Raw genomic sequence first — 25937 nt, 5'->3', positions numbered from 1 at the left:
CCTTCTTCTCTCCTCCTTCTTCTTCCTCCTCTTCTTCTTTTCTCCTCTCTCTCTGATTTAGAAGTTCATTAAGATTCTGTACATTTTTGGATGTTTTTCATGACAATGATGTCTCTGAAGAGTCCAGACTAGCCGTCTTGTAGAATGTCTCAAATTCTGGCTTTGTTTCGTCGTGTTCTTTTAAAAATATAAACAGATGAAATTATTCCCATGTTCAAAATCTCCCACTGGCTTCCATAACATTTGGACCATAAAGTCCAAACACATTACCCTGTTTACAAAGACCCACACGAACCGTGTGCTCCTCTCTCCTTCAGTGCACTTAAGCTGTAGTGGCCTCTTTCCGGGTTCTCAAACCCACGAAGCTTGTCCCACAGGCTTTAGCTTTAGTCCTTGCACTCACTATTCCCTTTGCCAAATGCGTTCCTCCCTGAGCTTTTGCTGGAAAGTTGGCTCCTTCTGGAAATTAAAAATCTCAGTTTGAATACCATCCTTTCAGGCTGGCCTCTCTTACACTGACCCTCAGTGTAAAGCAGTCCTTCGGTCACTTCCTCTCACATCATCCTACGCTGAATTCTCTGCCCGGTACCCATCACAGCTTGGCATATTTCTTGTTATTTATTTTAATTGAATTCCAGGCGGGTGGGCTGTGTTCTGTCTTGTTCATTACTACATTCCCAGCACCTAGAACAGTTCCTGACAGAGCTAAAACTGAAGAAATTCTTGCTGAATACTGTGATGAATAAGCTGAAAGGTGAAAAGAAGCCAGCCATCTAAAGAGCCTGGGGGGAAAATCTTGCAGAAGGAACAGCCAGGGAGAAGGCCCTGAGAGAACCCTGAGGCTTAGTTCTAAGGTCTGCAGAATGTCAGTGTATTTGGAGGGAAAAATACAGGAAGGGCAAGGTGGTTTAGGGCTTAGTGGGCCACAGTAGGGGGAATTTAGATTTTACTTTAAATCAAATGAGAAGTCAATAAGGTTTTCAAGTAGGAGAATGACATATTCTGATTTATACCTTTTAAAAGATAATTTAAAAGCTAATTCATGAGCTCCTGCTGTGGTGCAGCAGGATTGGCAGTATCTTGGGAGCGCTGGGACACGGTTTCGATCCCTGGCCCAACACAGTGGGTTAAGGATCTGCCATTGCCACAGCTGTGGCTTAGATCGCAGCTGCGGCTCGGATCTGATCCTTGGCTTGGGGAGCTCCATATGCCATGGGGCAGCCAAAAATATATATATAAATAAAAGATAATTCAATTTGAGCAAGATGAAGATAACTAATATGAGTGATAGAAAGTCACATGTGTAAGTGAAGATTTGTAAAGGGGAAATAATTATTCATTCAGAGAGGATGAATTTGATATATTGTACTCTCTTTGTGGCTTTTCTATCAACACCCAAAAAAGAATTTATGACTAAGTAGGGATTATAATACCTACCTCTGAAATAATACAGTGAGCTAATTCAGCTGTTGTTTACAAGCACCTGATAGTAAAGGTAGTTGTTGATAATAATGATAATAAGAAACATTTACTAAGCAGTTGAGCACGATGTTAACTACTTAACAAAACTTGCCTCACTGAAGCATCACAACCACCATCTTATTAAAAGATTTACAGTTGTGTTTTATAGTTGAGGAAACTAGGGCTAAAAAAAAATAAGTAACTTGTTCAAGGTCAATCGGCCAGTAAGTGGCAGAGGTGGAACTCAAACCTAGGTCTAGTCTGATGCCAAAGCTCTTATTTTAACCAGTTTGCCAAACATAACGCTTTCCCAGTAAGAGAAATGCTACTTGGATCACTGGTTTCAGTATCACTCAGAGAGATACTGAAACTGGGGTTTTCTTTAACATATCCTTCAACCTGTAGAAACATTTCATTTCAGTGGAGAAATATCTATTTGAGAAATAATCTGATAAAATTCGTCAGGTTATTTAGTGGAGAAAGACTGCAGCCTTAATATTTTTGTGAAGAACAAACAGACCTGTTTTTCGGGGGAGGGGGGACTTGATATAGAGAGGAAGTGAATGGAAATAAAAATTATTCGTCCCAGTGTATTTGGAACACAGCTGCTTGAAAGTAAGCAAAGCTACCACCCAATTTTCCTGGGAATCAGTGATTCCGCAGTCAACACAAGTTTGCTTTTTTAACAGCTGGGGACGCCAGAATTGTGACCTAACCTCAAGAACTGAGGCTGCCTTGTTCAGACTTTCACACGGGTCCCTCTGTTCCTTTCACAGAGCCCTCTTTTTCTTAAACATCCCCGCAAGTGCCCTTGGGAGACTCATTCTCCTGGCAGGGACCAAGCCGTCAGGGCAAGAGGCACTTGTTTGGGATTCCCACCTTTTAAAAGGGTCTGGGACAGTCCGACGGACTTTTTCTGGACGATATTTATTGCCCCACCCTCAGTGTCTGGAAAAGAAACAGGAGGGAAAGAAAGCGACTTTAGTTCGGTGGTTGAGGACAGAGCCCGGGGGCAGTGGAGGACCAGGCGCCCCGAGGTTCGCTTAATCCCACTCGCGTCCCCCGCCCGCCTGGACCCGGGAGGCGGTGCGCAGATGGCCCCGCCCCCGCCCCGCCTCCCGCTCCGGCCATTGGTGGGTCCGAAAGACGCGGGGCGTTGTCTGTTTGAATGGGAGCGCCTGGGAGCTGGGGCGCAAGCGCAGAGGAGGGCAGGGGGAGCGGGCTGGCGGCGCTGCGGGACCCCTGCGTGGCGGCTGACTAGGAGAGGAGAGCCCCGGAGTTCTGGCCCACGTGACCTGCGGCGGTGGGGGCGCTGGCCTGCGGGGCCTCTGCCTGAGGACTCGCCGAGGGGAGGGAACTCGCCGTGGGGAGGGGCCTCGGCCACCCGCCCGTCGCCGAGGCGGCCGCTGCTGCAGCTTCGCCCTGTCGGCGGTGCTCCGCAGGCTCTCCCGCCCCAGGGAGGTGAGTTCGGAGGGGTGTTTGTGGGCTCCCGGCGGAGGAGGAGACAAGCAGGGGCGTGTGTGTGTGTGTGTGTGTGTGAGAGTGAGTGTGAGTGTGAGAGAGAGAGTGTGAGGGGCGACCTCCTTTGTTCGAGGTTGGGGAGTGGGCCGGGGTGGTCTCGGGGACCGGCGTCGAGAAACTAGAAACTCGGGTCAGGAGCACCCCGCTGCCCTTCGAGCCTCAGTTGCTTTCAGGTTGGGGAATTAACAATGGGAGAATTCTTAAGAGCTTCGTTCTCCAGTTTTTTGTTTTTTAAGTAAAAGTGTAATAGGTTACAACAACTTCTCACATGTCCTGCGTGTAAATAACAACCAGATTAAAAATCTGAAACCCTGTGGAATTAAATCCGAGGCAGATCGCGTTCGCTTGTAGTCGTGAGTTTGCCGTCTAAGGAGGACAGTCTTTGTCAGACACCTGCGTTTACCATATTGAAATTCGTGAATTTGGGGGCACCAACCTGTTGATTTACCAGAGAAATTCGTGGTTGCTGCAAAAAGTTTTAGTAAGGGTAGAATATTAAGAAAACCCTTTCCTAAAAATCTGTGGAATATCTTCGAGTAGTGGAAAGTGGAAAAGCTATAATTTCGTTGTATTTATATGGTAACCAGTTGGCTTATTTTAACTGGTGTTATTTGAACTCTTAAAACGAGTAGAGATGGAAATTTTGCCTTAATGCATAATTTAACCCTCCCGTGGAATTAAACGGAGTGGATTCTTGGCTTTCAGTCGGCTAGTATTGGTGTCTCGGGTGGCGTGTGTGGGAGACGCTGAATTTTCAAGCTGCCACTTTAGAAGGGTGCGCGGAAGATTTCCGGCCTGATAACCACCAATGTGATTACCTCTGATAAATATCGCTTTTGCTTGGCTTGTCATTATTCAAGAAGCAGCTTTGGTTGATTGTTTGAAAGTCAGTGAGCAACGTTAAAAAAGCGAAGATTGCTGTGGGTTGGCGTGTGTGTGTGTGCGCGCGCCCGCGCGGAGAGTGGGTGCTTTGGAGAGGAAGGGACGGTCTCATACCTACCTTCCTCCTGGCAAGCTCTTTTTCAGGCCATTATTTATAATATAGGGAGTTGAGCAGATACAAAGTAAAAAGTTGGGTGTTACTGTTGTAGAGGCATTCCTTTCAGATCCTCTTTGGCTAGATAAGTAGTTTAGTTATATTGATTTTCATGAAATCAGGCATGCAGTGTTAAAAATATTATATTTTGATAGAAATCTTAAACTTGCTACTAGACTAATTAAAACAAAGATAGGGTATTGTAGTTGTTAAAATGGCCTTGTTCTTAGATTTACCTAAAAGACAGAGATTTTGTAACTAGTTCTGTGGAATTTTAAAACTGAACACCTGACATAGAGACTAGTATTCTAAATCTATTCTAAGAGACATGTTACTTTTTCTAATAACAATGGCAATGATTATTATTACTACTACATTGAATACTTTTGTTAAGTACCAGAGCCAGGCGTTGAGGTGCTTTTTATAAATCAGATCTCTAATCATCATGACAGATGTTGAATAAGTATCATTATGCCCAAATCAACACTGAGAGTTTAAATAGCTCAAGATCGTATAACTAATAAGTCATTGTGCTGAGATTCAGACCACCTCCTGGTCCTAAAGCACATGCTTTGTTGCTTCTGTGTTTGCTTAAATCTCCTCCAGGTCTCTGGATTCCATTTGTAGAGACATAATCCTACCCCCCCCCCCCCCCGCCCCTGCACCTGTGGCACATGAAAGTTCTGGGGCCTGAGATCGAATTCGAGCCACAGCTTCGACCTAAACCATAGCTGCAGCAATGCTAGATCCTGAACCCACTGTGCCACAGCAAGAACTCCATAATTCTACTTTTAAGATGCCTATTGTGCTATGCTTTGCTGTAAACTATGGAGAAACAGTTTAGCTCTTCTTTTAGCCTAGCTAACTTCCTTTCAGTATCTTATAAATCATGTAACATTATAATATCCTTTAATCATCAAAAACAGTACAAAATTAAGAGTAAGACTTGGCTGAGTTATTTGTGTGAATATGAATACACTGTTTACCGCGGAACAGAAATTATGAAAAGTCTGGTTTTCTGGCTATCATAGGATTCTTTGCTGCTTCATAGTTCTTCCTAGGCAAGAAATCAAAATAGTTTGTTGGATGTCGATTATGTGCAAAGCAATTTGCTTGGTGTTATGGGATGAGGAGAGAAGAGCTCCTTTTCCAAAGTGGTTTCTGGGGTTTTTGCAGTAACTTTTTTCTGCCCTGCTCTATATGTTGCTGTCAGTTTATCTTCCTAACACAGATCCAACTTTTCTATTTCTCTGTTGAAAAAATTACAAGGTTCCTTATCGTGTAAAGTGAAGGCCAAGTATTCCTCAGCCACATACATATTCAGAGTCCCTCACAATTTAGTACCTTCTTTGACTTCTCTTTGGCTTCTCCTAACCCAGTGCTCATTCTCTGCATTCTCACCTCCTTGTTTGTGCTTGAGCCATTTCCCACGGCTGGAATGCCTTTTCTCAATTTGCCTAATAAGGTTTACCCATTCTTCGAGATGCTCTACAGATTTCCTTGCTTCCAAAAAGCTTTCCCTCGTCCTTTTTACTTAGAATTACTCTGCCTGTATCATCTCATAACATTATTGAATTGAACAGAAACATTTCTCCATGGAATGATGATAACTTTCAGAAGGAGAAAAGTTATATTTTCTTTTTTTGTCTTTTGTCTTTTTGCTGTTGTTGTTGTTGTTGTTGCTATTTCTTGGGCCGCTCCCGCGACATGTGGAGGTTCCCAGGCTAGGGGTCGAATCGGAGCTGTAGCTGCCAGCCTACGCCAGAGCCACAGCAACGCTGGATCCAAGCCGCGTCTGCAACCTACACCACAGCTCACGGCAACACCAGATCGTTAACCCACTGAGCAAGGGCAGGGACCGAACCCGCAACCTCATGGTTCCTAGTCGGATTCGTTAACCACTGCGCCACGACGGGAACTCCAAAAGTTATATTTTCTTATGAAGAATTCTGAATTCAAACTCTAGGGATTCTTTTTAAGCATTTGTAACCCTTTTGCATTTGAGATTTATTTCTCCTTAAAAATGTACTTGAAACCAGTTTTGCCATTTCAAAGTTCTTCGGTTAAGAGAACCAATTTATTGGAGTTCCCACTGTGGCTCAGTGGATTAATGATCCGGCTTATTTCTGTGGAGGCACTGGTTCAATTCCCAGCCTGTCACAGTGGGTTAAGGATCCAGTGTTGCCACAGCTGTGGCATAGGTCATAGCTCTGGCTCTGATTCATCCTTGGCCGGGAAACTTGCTGAAGGTGTGGGTGGTGGTGGTGGTGGTGGTGGGGACACTGAAGACGGGATGATGACTGATTTATTGTCATTTACTAACTGAAGAACAGTGCTCAGTAGAAAGGACCACTTCTTCTTCCCCTTCATTGTTGAGTTTTTAGTACATATATGAATTGATTTAAGCTGATGGCTGAACTGCTTTGGTAGTAATAAATGGCTGTGGGACATAAATTCTGGTGACTTGGTGACCAGTTTTTCTTAAAATTTTGTTCTCCCTATTATTTACTAATAAGTATTTCTCTTTTTTTTTTTTTCTCCTGACATAGTAATGTCTTCATGAGATGATGTTTATTTTGAATTTACCTCTTTGAGCTCCTGTTTGTCCAATGATTTTTTTTACTTATTAACTAAAGGTTACAGATTGGAAAAGGCAGGACTAATGTATATATTTAGGTTTTTGGATTTTTTTTTTTCTTTTAGAATCAGGGTTCATGTGAATCATCAGTGTTTGTGGATTATAGACATTTTCTTGTGATTTCCTGATCTTATAACCTGAATGGTCATTTGGGATGTACTGAAAATATAATTGGGATTGACTTAAATTTAAGGTTAAAAAATGTATCTTTGTGTCTTCTATAACCTTGATATTAAGACACTGTTATGTATCCAATTTTAGGTCTTTATAATAATTAAAAATCACTTTTCTTATGTGTCTAATAGAAACCCTTCCAAAAGGTTATTAATGTTACTAATGGATTAAAAGGGCAACCTGTTTTAAATTGTTTTATAGGAGGAAAAATTAACATTATTTGTAAACTCTGGGCTTCAGTTTGAGGAGAAATAAAACCAAGTAATAGGGAGAAAAATACTAATTTTATCCTAATGAATATATTTAAGACTTTTCCCCTTTAGTTGGACATATTTCTATTAAATATAAATAAGTAATCTTGTTGCAACAGGACTTTTGATTTATTAACTGTTTTGCAGGGAAAAAAGGTAACCAGGATTAGAGATGTGTAAAATTAATCTTCCTTCTGTCCTTGAAAATTTTAAGCAACTGCTTCATCCTCTATTGAATTATTGTAATCACCAAGGACTGTAATTTCAAAACAGCAGTTTTAATAATCTAAAAGTGCTTTCTTCTGTATTATGTTTTTAGTATTTATCTAATTTGAAATTTCATATATAGCTTTTATTAGTATTCTGGTTGTCCAGGGAGCATATTCATTAAAGTCCTTTCAGCTTTATGTGATGGATAAAGATGTAAATGCTCTTAACCAAAAAAGAAAATTTATATATAATTTAGTTGTTTAGAATAGTGAGCTTTTAGGTGTAAAACACCTAAACATAAACAGGAATTCTTATTTTATATTACTAAAATTGTTTTTGGATTCATTACTCCGAAACAGTTGGTTTCATTGTTTTACCTTTTAAACAGTTCTGGGCCTAAATTCCTTTTTTTTCTAATCTGCCAAGAATAAATATGAGAGTTTAAAATTAGTGGTGCCTTTACTTTGCATGTCTTTGCTATTTTTCAAAATGACCCACGAGGATTAATTTCAAATATACATGGGAACCCTTCTGACTGGTAGTGCACCTTTAAGATACAGATTTACCTGGGATCTAGAACCATTATTCTGTATTCTATTTATTTAGCTGATCAGTACTAACAAACAGCTTATTAGAAAGTTTTCATGCCAAACTATGTAGTTAGTGAGCAGTTACACTGTTACACTTATTTTCTAACCTAATTTGGTCGAATATATATATTTTTTGGCCTAACATTTTAAAGACATATCAATTGTTTGCAAACTTGAAGGTTAGCAGTAAATTAAGATGTAACCTTACTGTGGCACCTACCTCAGGGTTATTATATCTTTGCTAAAGGAAAACCATCGATACCCCTTTTACAGCATACTCTGTAGTAAATTCTTATTTCTCCAACATGATAAAGAATGGAATAGTCTGCTTTACTGTGCACTGTGATGGTTTATTTTATTAATTTGGGATTGTGTAATTTACACTTGATATATATATATAGCAATTATCAGTTGACACTGACACTGTGTACAACACTATAGATAGATTAGATACACACAGATGTAATCTTGAGTTATACATAGTTCACAATATTACGTGATGGTTTGATTATATTATTGGTATAGAGATTATGTTCAAAGAATTGATCTTTTATGCATTGCTTTATTTTTTTGTCCCATTGAAATTTCTCTTTAATTTTGTCACTAGCTTATCACGGTTTTTTGGCTTTAAAGATGTGCAAAATTAAGACATGTTAGTCACTCATTCTATTGCCCCCCTGCCCCCACCTTCACATTTATCAATTTTTTATTTTAAATTATCTCAAGCTTGATATCTTTGTTTCTTTCGGCTAAATTTGTGATCATAGCACTTTACCAAGTACAGGTTTAATATAAATATTCCGTTTTTTTCCTCTCCCAGGTATTATTCTCGTAAGTCAATTTTTCCGTCACTGCACGTTGCTACTGGTCTGCCTGTCCCTTTCACTGCTTGACCTTTGCCTCTCACATCTAGCCCGTGGGCATTATTTTCATTTTTCTGTAGGTGCTCAGCCAGGTTACTTAAGTACACAGCCAGTCTTGGTCCTGACTTCCCTTGCCTTAGGCAAGAATTTCCCACATCAGTCTTATATTCTAATATCAAAATGATTTTCCTGCCTTTGATTGGCTCCTTGACACCTGCCACCCTAAAACCAAGCTCCGAACTCTCTGTTGGACTTTGCTTATTACACCATTTGCTTTTTCTTACACTCATATATTCTTCTATGTAAACTTCCTGCTTCTACTTTCCTACTCTTGATTTTACATGTATTGTTCCTTATACTTGCCATCTTGTTTCTACTGTATCTTTCAGAGAGCACCAAAAAAAATAATTAGAAATAGATGTTTGGATTAGGTGACAAGCTATTTTTTAGACCATCTACAAATACATTAGTGTCTACTTACATAATTTGACAAAAAAAAAAAAATAACCAGTTTACCTCAGGTAGTTACTTGAGTGTATTTTAGAAGTGGATGTTTTGGCATCATAATGGTACTATCCCTGTTAGTACTGTGGCGTATATTTGTTACTATAACCTGTACCCTGAATTCTAATGTGAGAGAACTTTATTTTAAATGCATTCTTGATTCTTCTTCAATATTTATCCCAGGTCTGTTTGATAAAGAGCTACTGTGTCTGATTTGAAACATTACAACTGAAAGGGATTTGGAGAATTTGAGTATAGTACCTTAGAGGGAATTATAAGGATAAGAGAATTTAAAGAATTTAGATTATCCTGGAGGCAAGAAAAGAAAGTTATATATATTATCTAATGGGTATTACCAGTTTATAGAGATACATAAATGAAAGAATCAGACCAAAAGTTATTAGCATTGAAGTTGCAGTCAAAAGTAGATAGTTTAGGAGTTCCCGTTGTGGCTCAGTGGTTAACGAATCTGACTAGGAACCATGAGGTTGTGTGTTTGATCCCTGGCCTTGCTCAGTGGGTTAAGGATCCGGTGTTGCCGTGAGCTGTGGTGAGGGTTGCAGACATGGCTTGGATCCGACGTTGCTGTGGCTCTGGTGTAGGCCAGAGGCTACAGCTCCAATTAGACCCCTAGCCTGGGAACCTCCATATGCCACGGGAGCGGCCCAAGAAATAGCAAAAAGACACACACACACACACACACAAAGAGTAGATAGTTTAGATAAATTGAAAGAAGGACAAAAGCTATACAGTTGACCCTTGAATGATGTGGGGATTAGGGGAGCTGAAAATCCACACATAATTTTACAGCTGGCCCCCAATATCCACAGTTTTGCATCTGCACCTTCAACCAGCATGCAGATCATGTAGTACTTACTGTAGTATCTATTTATTGAAAAAATTCCCTTTATAAGTCGATCTGTGGAGTTCAGACCCATACGGGAGTGAGCTGTAATTATAACTACCTGTGCCCTATTTTTCCCAGTCGCCTAGATTGAAGAAGATACTTTACTTCCAATGGAGTGAAGCAGGGCTGGGATTTATTGTTCACTCCGATTGCACACCTTGGACAGTGTCTAGAAATCCACCGAGGTTTGTAATGGGAGTCTGCCAGTTTTGACTTCCCAATCAGGTAATTAGGCACAAGGCAATCAGAGTTTTGTACCAGCTGATTTTTCTGTATGCTTCTATCAGTTTCTAAGATAGGGAAAATAATTATTGCTTTCTCTTTATGGTCAGACCAGAAGATGCTGTGAGGTAGCAATTTTGTTAGCAGGGAGGTTTTTGGAGCATTGTTTGTTAAAACCTGGGAGATGCTCTTAAGAGCAGATGTGTCCCTTGCAAATTATTAGTTATAATTTTTTTTTTTTCATTTTTGGCTGCCCTGTAATACATGAAGTTCCTGGGCCAGGGATGAGATCCAAGCCACATTCCCAACCTAAGCCGCAGCTGCAGCAATGCAGGATCTTTAACCCACTGTGCCAGCTGGGGATCAAACCTGCATCCTAGCACTCCCACAACCCTGCCGATCCCATTGCACCACAGCAGGAACTCCACTAGTTATATGTCTTAGTGGAAGTTGGAGTTAAAGTTGATGACTTCTTAATATTCTTTCAAACCTATAATTTCCATTCCATTTCCTGGTCCTGTCATTAAGTTTTCTTATCTTAATGAACAATTTATAATTTAACATCGATTATAAATTTTATTAGTGGTGTACTAGTAATATATAAACTATATGTTAAATATGAAGTAGGAGTTCCCATTAATGAACCCGACTAGTATCCATGAGGACATGGGTTTGATTCCTGGCCTTGCTCAGTGGATTAAGGATCTGGTGGTTCCCTGAGCTGTGGTGTAGGTTGCAGACACGGCGTTGCTGTGGCTGTGGTGCAGGCCAGCAGCTGTAGCTCCAATTCGACCCCTAGCCTGGGAACCTCCATATGCTGCTGGCGTGGCCCTAAAAAAAAGACAAAAAAAAGCAAAAAAAAATATGAAGTAGATTTGTTAACTCCATGTGGAGCATGAACGAACACATTGTTGTTGAATTGGTTAGAGAGTCTTTGCAACCTGAATCACTGAATCAGGAATTGCTTTTTTTTGTTCAGTGAATAATTGTAACATAAGAAATTGTACTTAATTGTCATGGAGATTGAAATTTAAGAATGACTCTTGTGGGGGATATTCTTCTTTTGAAAGTAGTAAAACTTTATTATTATAAATTGTCCTTGGTAAAATAGTAAATACCTTTTTTTTTTTTGGTGGGGGGGCCACATCTGCAGCACGTGGAACTTTCTCAGCCAGGGATCAAATCCGAGCCACAGCTATGGCAACATGGATCCTTAACCCACTGTGCCACAGCGGGAACAACCTCTTGTTTAAAAATATTTTAATGGTTCTGTGTGCAGTTCTTATGAGGTAGGGTATTTTGCCACTCCATTTATATACATTTGTTAATTTAATTACATGCTTGCATTTTAATAAACACAAAGTTAACCTCATTTTTTTTGGTCTTTTTTTTATTATTATTTTGTCTTTTTAGGGCTGCACCCACGTCATATGGATGTTCCCAGGCTAGGGGTCCAATCAGAGCTGTAGCCATCAACCTACACCACAGCCACAGCAATGTGGGATCCACGCTGCATCTGTGACCTACACCATAGCTCACAGCAACACTGGATCCTTAACCCACTGAGCGAGGCCAGGGATGGAACCCGGGTCCTCATGGATGCTAGTCAGGTTCGTTAACCACTGAGTCATGATGAGAACTCCTTAACCTAATTTTTTAATGCTTGGTGAACTTGGGGATTTCATTACAATTTCATGACTGAAAAAATATTTCAACTAAAGTATAACTTAATTCTAAGTTAATTCTGTTACCTCATCTTCTGCCCCATATTGTAAATAACAACCTAACCTCAAAGTGGTAGTGGAAGACAGTTTAGTTGACACTTCAGCTGTTGTATAATTGAGATGCACTTTGGAGCTATTGCTGTGAACATCTACACTCATTCTCTTCGTGTTTTTTGTTAAGGAAAGAAGAGGTACGATGGAATTCTGACCAAAAGGAAAATTGAACTTCTGTTCGATTAATAACTGCTACCTATCTTTTCATCGTTTCTTAAGATACTGCTTCCTTTGTTGGCCTAGAGAGGGGATAAGAGGAATAACATTTTGTGTTTCTTATATGCCAAGCTGGTTTTTAATACGAAAACCTCATTTCTTCTAGGAAGTTTGTAGCTTGGCAGTGTTCCCAAGGCTGATCCTCTGCATCTTCCATCTACCTTCCTCCTCATAATTGCTGTTCGCTACTAACCTCTCTCTAACTGTACTTAATTAACAAAGCAGTGGGTGTGTGTTCTTTATTTATTTATTTTTTTTTTGCCTTTTTGTCTTTTTGTTGTTGTTGTTGTTGCTATTTCTTGGGCCGCTCCCACGGCATATGGAGGTTCCCAGGCTAGGGGTTGAATCGGAGCTGTAGCCACCCGCCTACGCCAGAGCCACAGCAACAGGGGATCCTAGCCGCGTCTGCAACCTACACCACAGCTCATGGCAACGCCGGATCGTTAACCCACTGAGCAAGGGCAGGGACCGAACCCGCAACCTCATGGTTCCTAGTCGGATTCGTTAACCACTGCGCCATGACGGGACCTCCCAGGTGTGTGTTCTTTAGAGTTTAGTTTATGTTATAGCTGAAATACTTAAAGGGATGTTATGTGGAAGAAGAATTAGGCTCTGTTGGATGGTAGCAAAGGGAGAAATGGGTAGAAATGGAAAGGTTGCTCAAAGTGTGAAACAACTTTCTAAAAGGACTACTCAAAATTAGGATTGGCTGCCTTGTGATCTTTCTGGGAATGCTGTAGTAATATTTTGGACTAACTTACCCATGGAGTTGTTTGTAACACTGGATTCTAGGACTTTGTGAGTGTGTGTATATGCACACATGTATGTTTTATTACATATGTTATATGCAAGTATATAAGTATTTATACGCATATGTAAACATATATAAAACTTATATACAAACGTATCTTAACATATATATAAAACTTAAATACACACATCAGTCTTAATCTTACCTCATTTGTTTCTCTCAGTTGTTACCTTAAAGATTATAGTTTATATATGATGGCCTATAGTCTTTCTGTGATATATCTGGATATAGATTCATTTTTATTTATCCTACTTAGGACTTGGTGTGCTTCTTCAATCTGTTAATTAATGTCTGTCTGCAACTCTCAAAATTCCCTGTTTATCAATGAAGATTTTGCCTTTCCTCCTTTTTCTGTTTTTCTTTCTGGTACATTAGTTAGACCTTATCAGAACTTCTTATTTTGTCTTCCTTTTCTCTGAAGTGCTTTTTTTTTTTTTTTTTCAGTGTATGACAGGCTTTAATGCAGGAGATAAAGTTTGTAATGGTGTTACATATTTAAAAGAATTTGTCAAATTTATAAGCTAAGCGAGCACTAAATCTTAAAGGAAACTAACTTTTACCGAAAAAACCTAGGTTGAATTTAAAGTTTATAACATTAATGTTAAAATTAAAACACACATCGGAGTTCCCTGGGTTAAGGATCCAACTAGTATCCATGAGGATGCTGGTTAAGGATCCAGTATTCCTATGAGCTGAGGCATAGGTCTCAGATGTGGCTCAGATCTGGCGTTGCTGTGGCTGTGATGTAGGCTGACACTGAAGCTCTGGTTTGACCCCTGGCCTGGGAACCTCCACATGCTACAGGTGTGGCCCAAAAAAAAAAAAAAAAAAAAAAATTAAAAGTTAAAACACATGTCATAGTGTTACCTCTCCTCGGTACACATGTAGGCAAATGCCCCTCAGACAAAAACTACTAACACTAGGTATAATAGGTGATGGGAAAATTCAACATCTATCTCCCAAGTACTTCCTAAAAAAAACTTTATTGGGATATAGTTGGTTTACAATGTTGTATTAGCTTCAGGTTTACAGCAAAGTGAGTCAGTTATACATATACATATATCCATTCTTTTTTCCATATAAACTATTACAGAACATTGAGCAGGCCTCCCTGTGCTATACAGTAGGTCCTTGTCACTGTTTTATATACAGTAGTCTGTTTGTGTTAATCCATCCTCCCAGTTTATCCCTCCTCCTTCCAGTTTCCCCCTTTTTGTCCCCTGAAATCTGTTCCTTTCTGTTTTATAAATAAGTTCTTTTGTATCACTTTTATTAGAGTCCTTGTATAAGTAATATCATATGATACTTATCTTTGTCTTGCTTCACTTAATATAATAATCTCTAGGTCCATCTGTGTTGCTGCAAATGGCATTATTTTGTTTTTTATGGCTTAGTAATATTCCATTGTACATAAATGCCACTTTTTCCTTATCCATTCTTCTGTTGAGGGACATTTAGATTGTTGCCATGCCTGAGCTATTGTAAACAGTGCTGCAGTGGACATTGGAATGCATGTATCTTTTTGAATTATGGTTTTCTCTGGATAGATGCTTAGGAGTGGAATTGCTGGGTCATGTGGTAGTTCTATATTTAGTGTTTTAAGGAACCTCCATACTGTTCTCCATTGTGGTTGTACCAGTTTACATTCCCCTCACCAGTGTGGGAGAGTTCCCCTTTCTCTACACTCTCTCCAGCATTTATTGTTGGTAGAGTTTTTGATGATGCCATTCTGCCTGGTGTGAGGTGATACCTTGTTGCAGTTTAGGTTTGCTTTCTCTAATAATAGCAGATGTTGAACACCATTTCATGGACCTTTTGTCCATCTGTGTGTCTTCTTTGGAGAAATGTCTATTCAGATCTTCTGACCATTTTTTCATTGGGATTTTTTTTTATATATAAATATTCTTGAGATGTTTGTATATTTGGAGATTAATCCCTTGTCAGTTGCTTCATTTGCAAATATTTTCTCCCAGCTGTGGGCTGTTTTTTCTTTTTTTAAATGGTTTTTTTTTTGCAGAAGCTTTTTAGTTTGATTAGGTCCCATTTGTTTATTTTTCTTTTTATTTTCAATACTCTAGGAGGTGGATCGAGAAAAGATATTGCTGCAGTTTATGTCAGAAAATGTTCTGCCTGTGTTTTCCTCTAGGAGTTTTATAGTATCCATCCTTATGTTTAGGTCTTCAATTCATTTTGAGTTTATTTTTGTGTACAGTGTTAGAGAATGTTCTAATTTCATTCTTTCATATGTAGTTGTCCAGTTTTCCCAGCACCACTTGTTGAAGAAACTGTCTTTTTTCCATGGTATATTCTTCCCTCCTTTGTCATAGATTAGTTGACTATGTTTCAGTATGTTTCACCTCTTTATTTATTTATGTCTGAGTAAACTTCAGATATTCTTCTGTTCCACTCATTCTCTCTTTAGTTTATCTACTCTTCTGTTTAACCAGTACATTGAGTTATTAGTTTTAGTGTTCATAGCAGTACTTTGAATAGTGGCCATGGAGTTCCCATTGTGATACAGCAGAAACGAATCTGACTAGTGTCCCTGAGGATGCAGGTTCTATCCCTGCCCTCGCTCAGTGGGTTGGGGATCCCGGGTTGCTGTGGCTCTGGTGTAGGCCTGGCAGCTGTAGCTCTGATCCGACCCCCTAGTCTGGGAACTTTCATATGCCATGGGTGTAGCCCTAAAAAGAAAAAAAAAAAAAAAAGTAGTAGCCACAAGAAAATTTTTTTAAAAAATGTGATCCAAGTTGCTGATCAACAGCAGAATGATGGGAACTTCTGCATGCTGTAAGAATGGCCAAAAAATCCCCAAGAAAACAGCAGAGTGAAAGAATGAATTTGGTATACAATGGAATGTGGTAACAGCAATAAAATCTACAAGTTGTGCAACAAGTGAGATGAAAATCTCAGAAACACAGTGTTGAGCAAAACCATACAGAACTAAGTAACGCATTATTTAAACCTCTACAGACATTTGTGGCAAAGTTACGAAGACATCAAGGGAGTAATGAATACAACCCAGTCCAGGGATCACCTTAGAGGGGAAAGGAACGGGGTGGGTTAGGTTGAGGCACCCAGGAGCCTTCAGAGGCAGGGATCATGTTCTTTATCATAAAGTGATGAGTGGTATAGAACCGTTTGTTTTATCTTTCTACCACACACATATTTCCTAAATTTCTTGTGTACTTATTCAGTGAAAACACTTTAAAAACCTTGACAAGTTTAGACTGGACATTGAGAGCAAATGAATCCAATTATAATCTAATTATCAGCACAAATACCTTCTTTGAAGAAAAACATTTGCAGAGTTTAGAATTGACTTGTTCAAATGAATTGCTGAATTTTCATTTTACTTGTTACTAGCAGTTTCAAAAAGCTTGAAGTATCATAATCTTGATTTTAATTAGTACCATGCATATTCTTTCATATTTGTTTATAGTAGAAAAAATTAGTAAAGTTGTTATATTTCAAATCAATTAGAAATTAAAGTACGGTTCTCAAGTAGATATCATGTATTCACATTCTTATTTAGAAATCCTCTTGACAGTTAAGCCCTCTTCTGTTTTTCTCCCATAATTGGCATGACAGCAGTCTGTGGAGTTAGCTGTGTAATTATGTACAGCTTGGAATTCCTTTTAAGTTATTCTTTGAACATAGGACTTCAAGCAAAACATCTTGTATTCCTTTTGCAGAAATGTTGCTGAAGTGCTGCTGAAAGGGCCAGAGATGCAAGGATTTGGGACACGTTTTGAACCTTTAAGCTGTCTGACATTGACCTCCTTTCATTATTAATAAAGAAGAAGCAGGAGCTTAGGATGTATTAACGCCAACTCATTAGTATACTAACCGGACAATATTCTGCAACAATTCTACATTGTAGAACTGCATTGGCATAAAATGAAATAATTTCATATTATACCCAGCTTATAATATGATTCGATGGAGGAAAATTTGATAAGCATGAGGGAAGACCATTCTTTTCATGTTCGTTACAGGTAAGACTATACTGTTTTCTTAGCGGGTAATTTTTAATATTTAAACATATTTAACTCATATCATTTCAGATTTAAAGTAGAAAATATTTAAACATACTAGCCATAGTTAATATCTCCTTTAAGCAGTCTTTTCTTTTTGTTGTGGTGGTTGTTTTTATATCTGTTCTATAGGAAAATGGTAGTAGATACTACAGTTCTTTATTAATATTCTGTGGAAGAGTTTATGAATAGTTACTTTAAATTTTGTTACTCTTGGAGTTCCCTGGTGGCTCAGTGGGTTAAGGATCTGGCATTGTCACTGTTGTACCTTGGGTTACTGCTGTGATACAGGTTTGATCCTGGGCCTGGGAACTTCAGCACAAACAAACAAAAAAAATGTTTTCTTTTTGCAATTCTTTATATAATGCCAATACAAAAATGAAATATATTTCTACATTTTTGATGGTAGAAGATAGATTTTTAGTGCGGTGGGTTGAATGACTTAGTTTTTGTGTCATAATTTAATGGTGATCTTTTACAAATGAGTTTTTAGGGAGTTCCTGTTGTGGCTCAGCAGTAACGAACCCGATTAGTATCCATGAGGATGAGGGTTCGATCTGTGGCCTCATTCAATGAGTTAAGGATCCGGCATTGCCGTGAGCTATGGTATAGGTTGCAGGTGCAGCTTGGATCCTACGTGGCTGTGGCTATGGTGTAGGCCGGCACCTGCAGCCCCAATTCGACCCCTAACCTGGGAACTTCCGTATGCCATGGGTGAGGCCCTTAAAAAAAAGAAAAAAAAAAATGAGCTTTTTAAAAATGGGTGGTAATGTCCGAATGGATACTTTCTAAACATGGTAAACTAATAGTTTTAATACTTAGCGGTAACATATTAATGACATTTCTGATACATTTAGGAACAAAGCAAGAATAATCTGCATCATCATTATTTAACATTTATTTGCTAAGTTCCGGTCATTGTACTAAACTGTAAAATAAACACAAAACAAATATTACAGTGGAAGACACAATTATTAGTAAGGTAATTAGATATTACTAGATTCCTTATTAAAACTGTTATAAGTTAATATTAAATAAACATCAGAACTTACAGCTTTGAATAGTATTCAAAACCCTAATGAGTGATGATGTTTGCTACCAAACTTTAGATGTCTTAACACACGTTCAGGAGGCAGTGAGGAGATGTATATTGTCCTTTGCTTTGGAGATGGCTTGTGTTAAGGCATGGTGCCAAGGAAGTTTATATGGGTAAGCTGAGGGCATTTCTATTAAAAATTTAAAAGTTTCAAATAAAAGAAAATGGAAGACATTCAACGAAATTAAAAGGCGTTTTTAATAGAAATGCTCTCACTCTTCCCTCTGGGGCGTAGTTCCATAAACTGGAAGTGAGCTTACATACTTTCTTCCCTTCTCTCTTTGTGTACCCAGTGTGAAGTCTTGCCAGTTTTACCTTCTAAATGTTGCTCAGATTGATCTACCCATCTGGATCTTCTTTACACCACTGTGGTTCAGGCCCCCATCTTCCCTCCATTCTCTACTCCATCCTCTTGGAATCTGTCTTTTAAGTTTGCCTCTAGAGGACTCAGTCTAAAAACACACATTAAACCTGCTTAATCCCTCTGGTGGCTCCAAGTCACCTAAGGGGCTGAGCGCAGCTGAACGTAGCACCCAAAGTCTTCCGCTGTCTCGCCTGCCTCTTTCTGCATCCTTACTTCCTTCCAGCCCTTACGTTGCACTGTGACCTCTGGTTCCCTGAACACGTCTCAGTGCCTTTGCTCCTGCTACCCCGTGTGACTTAAATACCCTTCCCTCTGTCTTGGTTTAGCTAATTCTACTCAATATCTTAAGATTCAGCTCAGAAATAGTCTCTTCTTGGAAACGATTTCTCAATTGTATAGTTTGGCTGTGTGTCCTCTCTGTGCTCACATATCCTGTGCATATCTCTTTTTTTGCACCAACTGGATTAAAATTCGGTGTATCTGCTTCTGCATTTGTGTCCTCCTCCCTTGCCACTCCCTTTTTGGACCATTAGCTCCCTTAGGGCAGCCACAAGGCCTAGCATGGCTCAGAGTCCACATTTGATGGAATGTCTGTTGCACTTCATTGGACGGGAAACCTCAGATGAACCTAGTAAGAGGTTTACCTGTCTTGCTAAATGTTTTCAAGACTACTTTACTTCTTAATACCGTAAGAGCAATAGATAAGGAGGAGTTGTTCCTCTGCTGATAGGAAGGTCTTAGATTCATCCTTTTTCCATCATATAGCATAGGGCAAACACAGCTATACATTTATATAGGAATTTTCTTTTCATCAAAAGAAGTTGAGGAGTTCCTGTCATGGCACAGCGGAAATGAATCCAACTAGGAACCATGAGGTTGCAGGTTCAATCCCTGACTTTGCTCAGTGGGTTAAGGATCTGGTGTTGCTGTGAGCTGTGGTGTAGGTTGCAGATGCAGTTCAGATCCTGTGTTGCTGTGGCTGTGGTGTAGGCTGGCAGATGTAGCTCTGATTAGATCCCTAGCCTGGGAACCTCCATATGCTGTGGGTGTGGTCCTAAAAAGCAAAAAAAAAGAAAAAAGAAATTGAAAATTATTTTCAGTAAGACTATATCAGACAAATCTCTGGTTGCATCAGTGCTGTAAAATCTATATTCTATGTCCTGGTTAGATTATTCTATAATTGCAGGTAATAGTTTGCATCCCTTATATTAGGAGTCATGGCCTAGTATAGGATATTTTTCTGTTCTGTAAACACTTAGCATATAATGTTTTATCCATCTGGATCTTCCATTGAGGAGAAGCTCTTCTATCCTTGGAGAAGTTTCTGTGGCACAATGAGTTGTGATTTTGAAATGGAATAATTCTTCAGACGCTAAAAAACCTCCTGAGAGATACCTCAATACTTTATGAAAAATCTTGTATTTGTGAAGGTAGAGAGAAATGGAGACTAATAGTAAATTGAGATTTGTTTCTAAACTTTTAACAAGTAGACAGTGGATTTTAAGTCATTATTGTCAATTTTTTAGGTAATGATAATAGTGTTGTGATTATATATATATATATATATATTTTAAATGACTCCTTATCTTTTAGAGATACATTTGAAAATGTTTGCAAATGAAATTGTATGCTTTCTGGAATATACTTCAAAAGAACCTGAAGTTGGAGAGTGAGGGTGAATGAAATACTGATAGTATACCCTGTGTTGGTAATTATTGATGTTGAAAGATGGACGTATCGAGTTCACCGTACTAGTTTCTCTCATTTTCTGTTTCTTTGAGAAATGTCCTTGTTCATACTTGTTACTGTGAATAATAAACATTTCAGTCCTTTAATGTGAAAATTAGATTATTGCACATAAGTTGTAAATACAATTTCAGGAGTTCCCATTGTGGCTCAGCAGAAAAAAACCTGACTAGTATTCATGGGGATGCAGATTCGATCCCTGTCCTTGCTCAGTGGGTTGGGGATCCGGTGCTGCCATGAGCTGTGCTGTAGGTCGCAGGTGCGGCTTGGATCTGGCGTTGCTGTGGCTCTGGCGTAGGCTGTCAGCTACAGCTCCGATTAAGCCCCTAGCCTGGGAACCTCCATATGCCCCACCTGCGGCCCTAAAAAGCAAAAAAAGAAAAGAAAAAAGAAATACAATTTCAGTGTTGAATTCTTCAGTTTTGCTAGGTAAATATAGTTGTTAACAATATTCTTTCCAAAGAATTACTTGAGGTATTGTGGACGGATGGAAAGGGCACTGGATTTGGAGACAGAGACAGGATTTCACCTCTCAGTTTTGCCATCCTATGATCTTAAGCACGCCGCTGAGCATCATTTTCCCTTCTATAAAAATACAGGGGGTTATTTTGAGAATTAAATTTGATATAATATATAGTAGAATCACTTTTAAAACTAAGTTACCGATCAGAATTTAATTTTAAATCAAGATAGTTTTGCACTTTCCCTTTTACCAAGTAAACTGGCATAACTAGATATATGTAGTAAATTGGATGGATGAACGTTGTTTATGGGGACCAGGACTGGTCCTGGAAAAGAGCCACACCCAGTTAGAACACATAGAAGGTGGGGCTAAGGTATGTAATGAGAGAGCCACAGGATAGAGCCCAGTGGAGAAGGTGCAGGGCACTCTTGCTTTGATCTTAAGTCCTGAATCCCCATCATTTATTCTTTTTTAATATGTAAGCCCCGCCCCCTTTTTTGCACTTTTCACGGCCACACTTGCAGCATATGAAGGTTCCCAGGAGGCTAGGGGTCCGATCAGAGCTACAGCTCCCAACCTATGCCACAGCCACAGCCACATCAGATCTGAGCCGTGTCTGCTACCTACACCACAGCTCACAGCAACGCCGGATCCCTAGCCCACTGAGTGAGGCCAGGGATCAAACCCAAAACCTCATGGTTCCTAGTTGGATTCATTTCCACTGCGCCACAACAGGAACTCCAATATGTAAGCCCTTGGAAGGGAGAGACAGGTTTGAACAGAATTGGTTATTACATTTTTTAAAATGATGTAGAATCAAGATTTTAATCCTATTTTGCTTTCATTGATATACTGTAAACACAAGAAATTAAAAAATAAGGAGGTAGAGAAAAAAATCGAGTGTAGAAGAAAAATAAAAAATAATGTAAAATTAAAATAAATTGAAATGATGTGAGTTTGTACAGAAGATGTGGAAGTAAGACTCTGATGTTCAATCTGCTAACAGAAATGAAAACATTTCAGTCAAGGATAGTAGTACTATGTTTATTTATAGTTATTAACAATGTACTTTTTTGATTGTATGATTAAATAGGCCATTAGGAAGAATAAGAGAAACTTTGTATGTGGGATATATTTTAATGGAGAGATATTTTCCTGGTTTGTCTTCTACTCTGGGTATGTTCTTTGTTTTCAACCCAACTGGTAAACAAATGAAGTAATTCTAGTCTCTCATAGAGACAAAGAGGATATGAAATTACTTTCTCTGTTACTATTTAATGATCTTCTAAAAAATTTATAAACCAACCTGCCTTGACTATTTTGCAATTAAATATATTTGAGGTGTTGGAGATTTTGTCAGAATATTGACTTCTTTTTCAATAAAATATACCAGAGCCATAATACATGTCAGAAGAAACTCATAAACTAGAGGGTTTTTTGGTTGTTTTTGTTTTTTTTAACTTGATTGTTTTGAGGTTTATTTGGGGGCAGTTGTTACAGAAATGACTCTTCTGAGGTAGATTCTCCTATAGGGCAGTCTCACCCCATACACTTCAAGGATTTCAGCAGGATTCTAGTTGGCTGTTTCCAATGAGAATTATGTTAAATACCTTTAAAAAAAAATCTGTATTGCTTATGATTCCATTCAGCCTTACGGCTAAATCTTGTTAGATGCGACGACGTCATTTGGATTGATGGTTCCGTTACAAGGTTGTGTAAGTTTAAATCCAGGTCAGATATCTGTGGCGAAGATATTTATTTGAAGAAGATGCTTCTCTGTGTTACATGTAACTTCCAGTTTTTAATGTCTTACATTGCCCACAAAAAAAATTAAGCAGTAGTCAGTCTTTGAAAGAAAGGGTACATTTTATCTGCACAAACCTGAGGATTATAACCTGGGAAACAGTTTTTCAGAAAGCTCTGAGGACTGTTTGCCTGTTAGACAGTTGAGTCAAGGCACAGTTATATAAGGTTTTAAGACAAAGGATTATATGCTCAATTGACATACTGACAGTTTGCATAGTCCAACAAGTGGATTATTGTGACAGCTTCCAGGATTGAGAAGGGAATGTTAGCTCCCAAGGAGCTACCTTGCTGGCTCCAGGAGGAATTGCCTTTTGGGGGGAGGGCAAGGAGGCATTCCTGTGTCTTCTAAGAGGATCTAGTTAATGTAGAATCCACATGCACAGTGCACACTAAAGGGGTAGTAGCTCAAATGGCAAAGAAGATTTTATGTTAATTTTGGGGGGGTTCTGCCTTAAATTTTTTTTTTTCTTAATAGCCTTATCTCTATTTTCCTGGCCAGCAGCCTAATCGTCCTGAACTGATGGTTCTTTGTGTGAGTGTCTCTCTCCCTCTCCTCAGTGAAGTCATATGCTGTTGTCAGTGTCCATTGTATGGTGGTGTGTACTTTTTTTAACCAATACTCTGTCGATGGGCATTTAAGTTGTAGTTTTTTGTTGCTGTGAACATCCTTTTATATATATCCTTTTGGATTTGTGTATATATGGTTTTTTTTTTTTTTTTTTTTTTTTTTGTCTTTTTGCCATTTCTTGAGCCGCTCCCGCGGCATATGGAGGTTCCCAGGCTAGGGGTCGAATCAGAGCTGTAGCTGCCGGCCTACACCAGAGCCACAGCAACTCAGGATCCAAGCCGTGTCTGCAACCTACACCACAGCTCACGGCAACGCCGGATCCTTAACCCACTGAGCAAGGCCAGGGATCACACCTGCAATCTCATGATTCCTGGTCCTGTTCGTTAACCACTGAGCCACGACGGGAACTCCCTGTGTGTATATAGCTTTAAGATTAATTCCTAGCCATGAAATTGCTCGCTCTCTCTCTCTCTCTCTCTCTCTCTCTCTCTCTCTCTATATATATATATATATATATATATATATTTACACAATTGGTATCATGCTTAAATTAGAAATTTGTTAATTAAAAAAGTACTGTATTTTATATGTAAAAATATCTTTTCCAATTTTTTTTCCCTGTGGTAATTCTTAGAAGTTCAGTAGCTTCAGTATTTAGACAAATAAAGACAACAAGTTCAGGTACCTTTTCTAGCCAAAGAACCCTTTAATAAAACCACATTTTTACATATTAAGCTTTTGCTGACTCATTTGTCTTCACACATGGAATACACCAGTAACCTCATGAAACCTTAAGCAAAAACAATCTTTTTCTTTTATGAAATATCTCATATTCAAAAATACAGTTCTAAAGGACAGTTTTCACTTATGAAAGACAAAAATAGGCCTCATTAGGAGTTCCCTTGTGGTGCCCTGGGTTAAGGATGCCATGTTGTCACTGCAGCGGCTTTGGTCGCTGCTGTGGCTCAGATTTGATCCCTGGCCCAGGAACTTCCTCATGCCATAGGTGTGACAGAAAAAAAGAGGGGGAGCTTTATTAATTTGAAATGACCTATAACAAAAAATAAATTTAAGGTATCTGATAAACTGATTTATTTTTCCATATGCTTTAGATCCCCCCCCAGCATCTCATTGACATGGTCTTATGTTGAAGCAAAATGTTAAAAAGAGGTTAACTTGCTTATTTTACCTATATCCATAAAGTAAGGGGAAAGTGACTAGTCTGCGAACAAACAGTAGCCTTTGGCTAAATCACTTGAATTGTTTAAAAAAAAAAAAAAGATACTTCAACGTAAACTTAAAAATTGCCTGTCAGAGATGACTACTCATATCTGCTTATTCTGCACCAGAAGTCTGTTTTAAATCTTTGTAATCGTGTCTGTTAATCTTAGTCCAGACTTTTCTTTTAGCTTCATCTGATTTATTTTGCAGTTTTACAATTCCTTTTTTTTTTTTTTTTTTAGGTTTCTCTGCCTCTTTTTTTCTTAATAATTTTTATTTTTTCCATTATAGCTGATTAGTTGGTTTAGTGTTCTGTCAGTTTTCTGTTGTACAGCAAGGTGACCCAGGCACACATACATGTTTACATTCTTTTTCTCACATTATCATGCCCCATCATAAGTGACTAGATATAGTTCCCAGTGCTGTACAGCAGGCTTTCATTGCTTATCCATTCCAGAGGCAATAGTTTGCATCTATTAACCCCAAACTGCCAATCCATCCCACTCCCTCCCCCTCCCCCTTGGCAACCACTTTCTATTTTAATTTGTGACTCCAAGGAACCTTGAAGTTTTAGAGGCTAAAAGACAGCACCTGAACAAGTTTATTAATTGACCTGCTGCTTAAAAATAAGCGGGGGGGGGGGGAGGGTCCTATTGCGGCTCAGTGGAAACAAACCTGACTGGTATCCAAGAGGATGCAGGTTCGATCCCTGGTTTTGCTCAGTGGGTTAAGGGTCCATTGTTGCTGTGAGCAGTGGAGTAGGTCGCAGACATAGCTCGATCCCGAGTTGCTGCAGCTGTGGTGTAGGCTGGCAGCTGCAGCTCCGACTCAATCTCTAGCCTGGGAACCTCCGTATGCCTTGGGTGCAGCCCTAAAAGAAAGAAAGAAAGAAAGAAAAATACAAAAGTATAATCATCTTTGAAGAGTTTAGAGTGAGTGGTGGTTTAATTCATATTGCCTATGAATTAAAACCGTGGCTTGTACACCGGAATTACCTGGGGGCTTTTAAACAATGCTGAGGGCAGACCTCATATCCACGGGAGTGGGACCCAGCATTGAGAGTTTTAAAAATTGCTCTGTGTGAGCTCTGCTATTGTGCAACCAGCATCAAGAGCTACCACTCTGGTAGAGTTGCTCAAAGCTAATTCTGTCTAGTAAGGAGTCATTTAGTGCTACTCCAAAAATTAAAATGCTTGCTGAGTTAACTCAGCCTTCTAAAGGATGATGGATTACCAATGGTGGTAGTAGATAAGGTAATTTTACTAGCTTTTTAATTTTATTAGTTACATTTTTATTTTAAGTACATTATAAAATAAACATAAGTATCACATCAAACTGACATTTCATGAATACTGCTTCAGATGAAGCTAGGTTTTTTTAATAGCATGTGCGAATTTAAAAGAATTCACCAAACTATAGAGACATTTAAATGAGTGATTATATAGTACATAGAC

At 39.0% G+C, this 25937-nt stretch overlaps 1 protein-coding gene across 5 annotated transcripts in view; it reads left to right on the top strand.

Annotated features, from left to right (window-relative positions):
* Positions 2634-25937, top strand: part of GPSM2 (G protein signaling modulator 2) — a 64991-nt gene continuing 41687 nt past the window's right edge. For 2 of the 5 annotated variants that reach the window (XR_002343535.1, XM_021090098.1), the window contains exons 1-2: positions 2646-2922; positions 16878-17180. Coding sequence is in view for 2 of the 5 variants with exons in the window: in XM_021090098.1 (XP_020945757.1) it covers positions 17125-17180 (56 nt within the window). In the remaining 3 variants the exon portion in view is untranslated. Of the gene's footprint in view, positions 2923-16877; positions 17181-25937 lie in introns of all 5 variants that reach the window. The other 3 variants (XM_021090096.1, XM_021090099.1, XM_021090097.1) reach the window with 3 other exon arrangements.

Source organism: Sus scrofa, chromosome 4 (assembly GCF_000003025.6).
Source record: "Sus scrofa isolate TJ Tabasco breed Duroc chromosome 4, Sscrofa11.1, whole genome shotgun sequence".
NCBI classification, from domain to species: domain Eukaryota; kingdom Metazoa; phylum Chordata; class Mammalia; order Artiodactyla; family Suidae; genus Sus; species Sus scrofa.
This window is presented reverse-complemented; position numbering and strand designations above follow the sequence as displayed.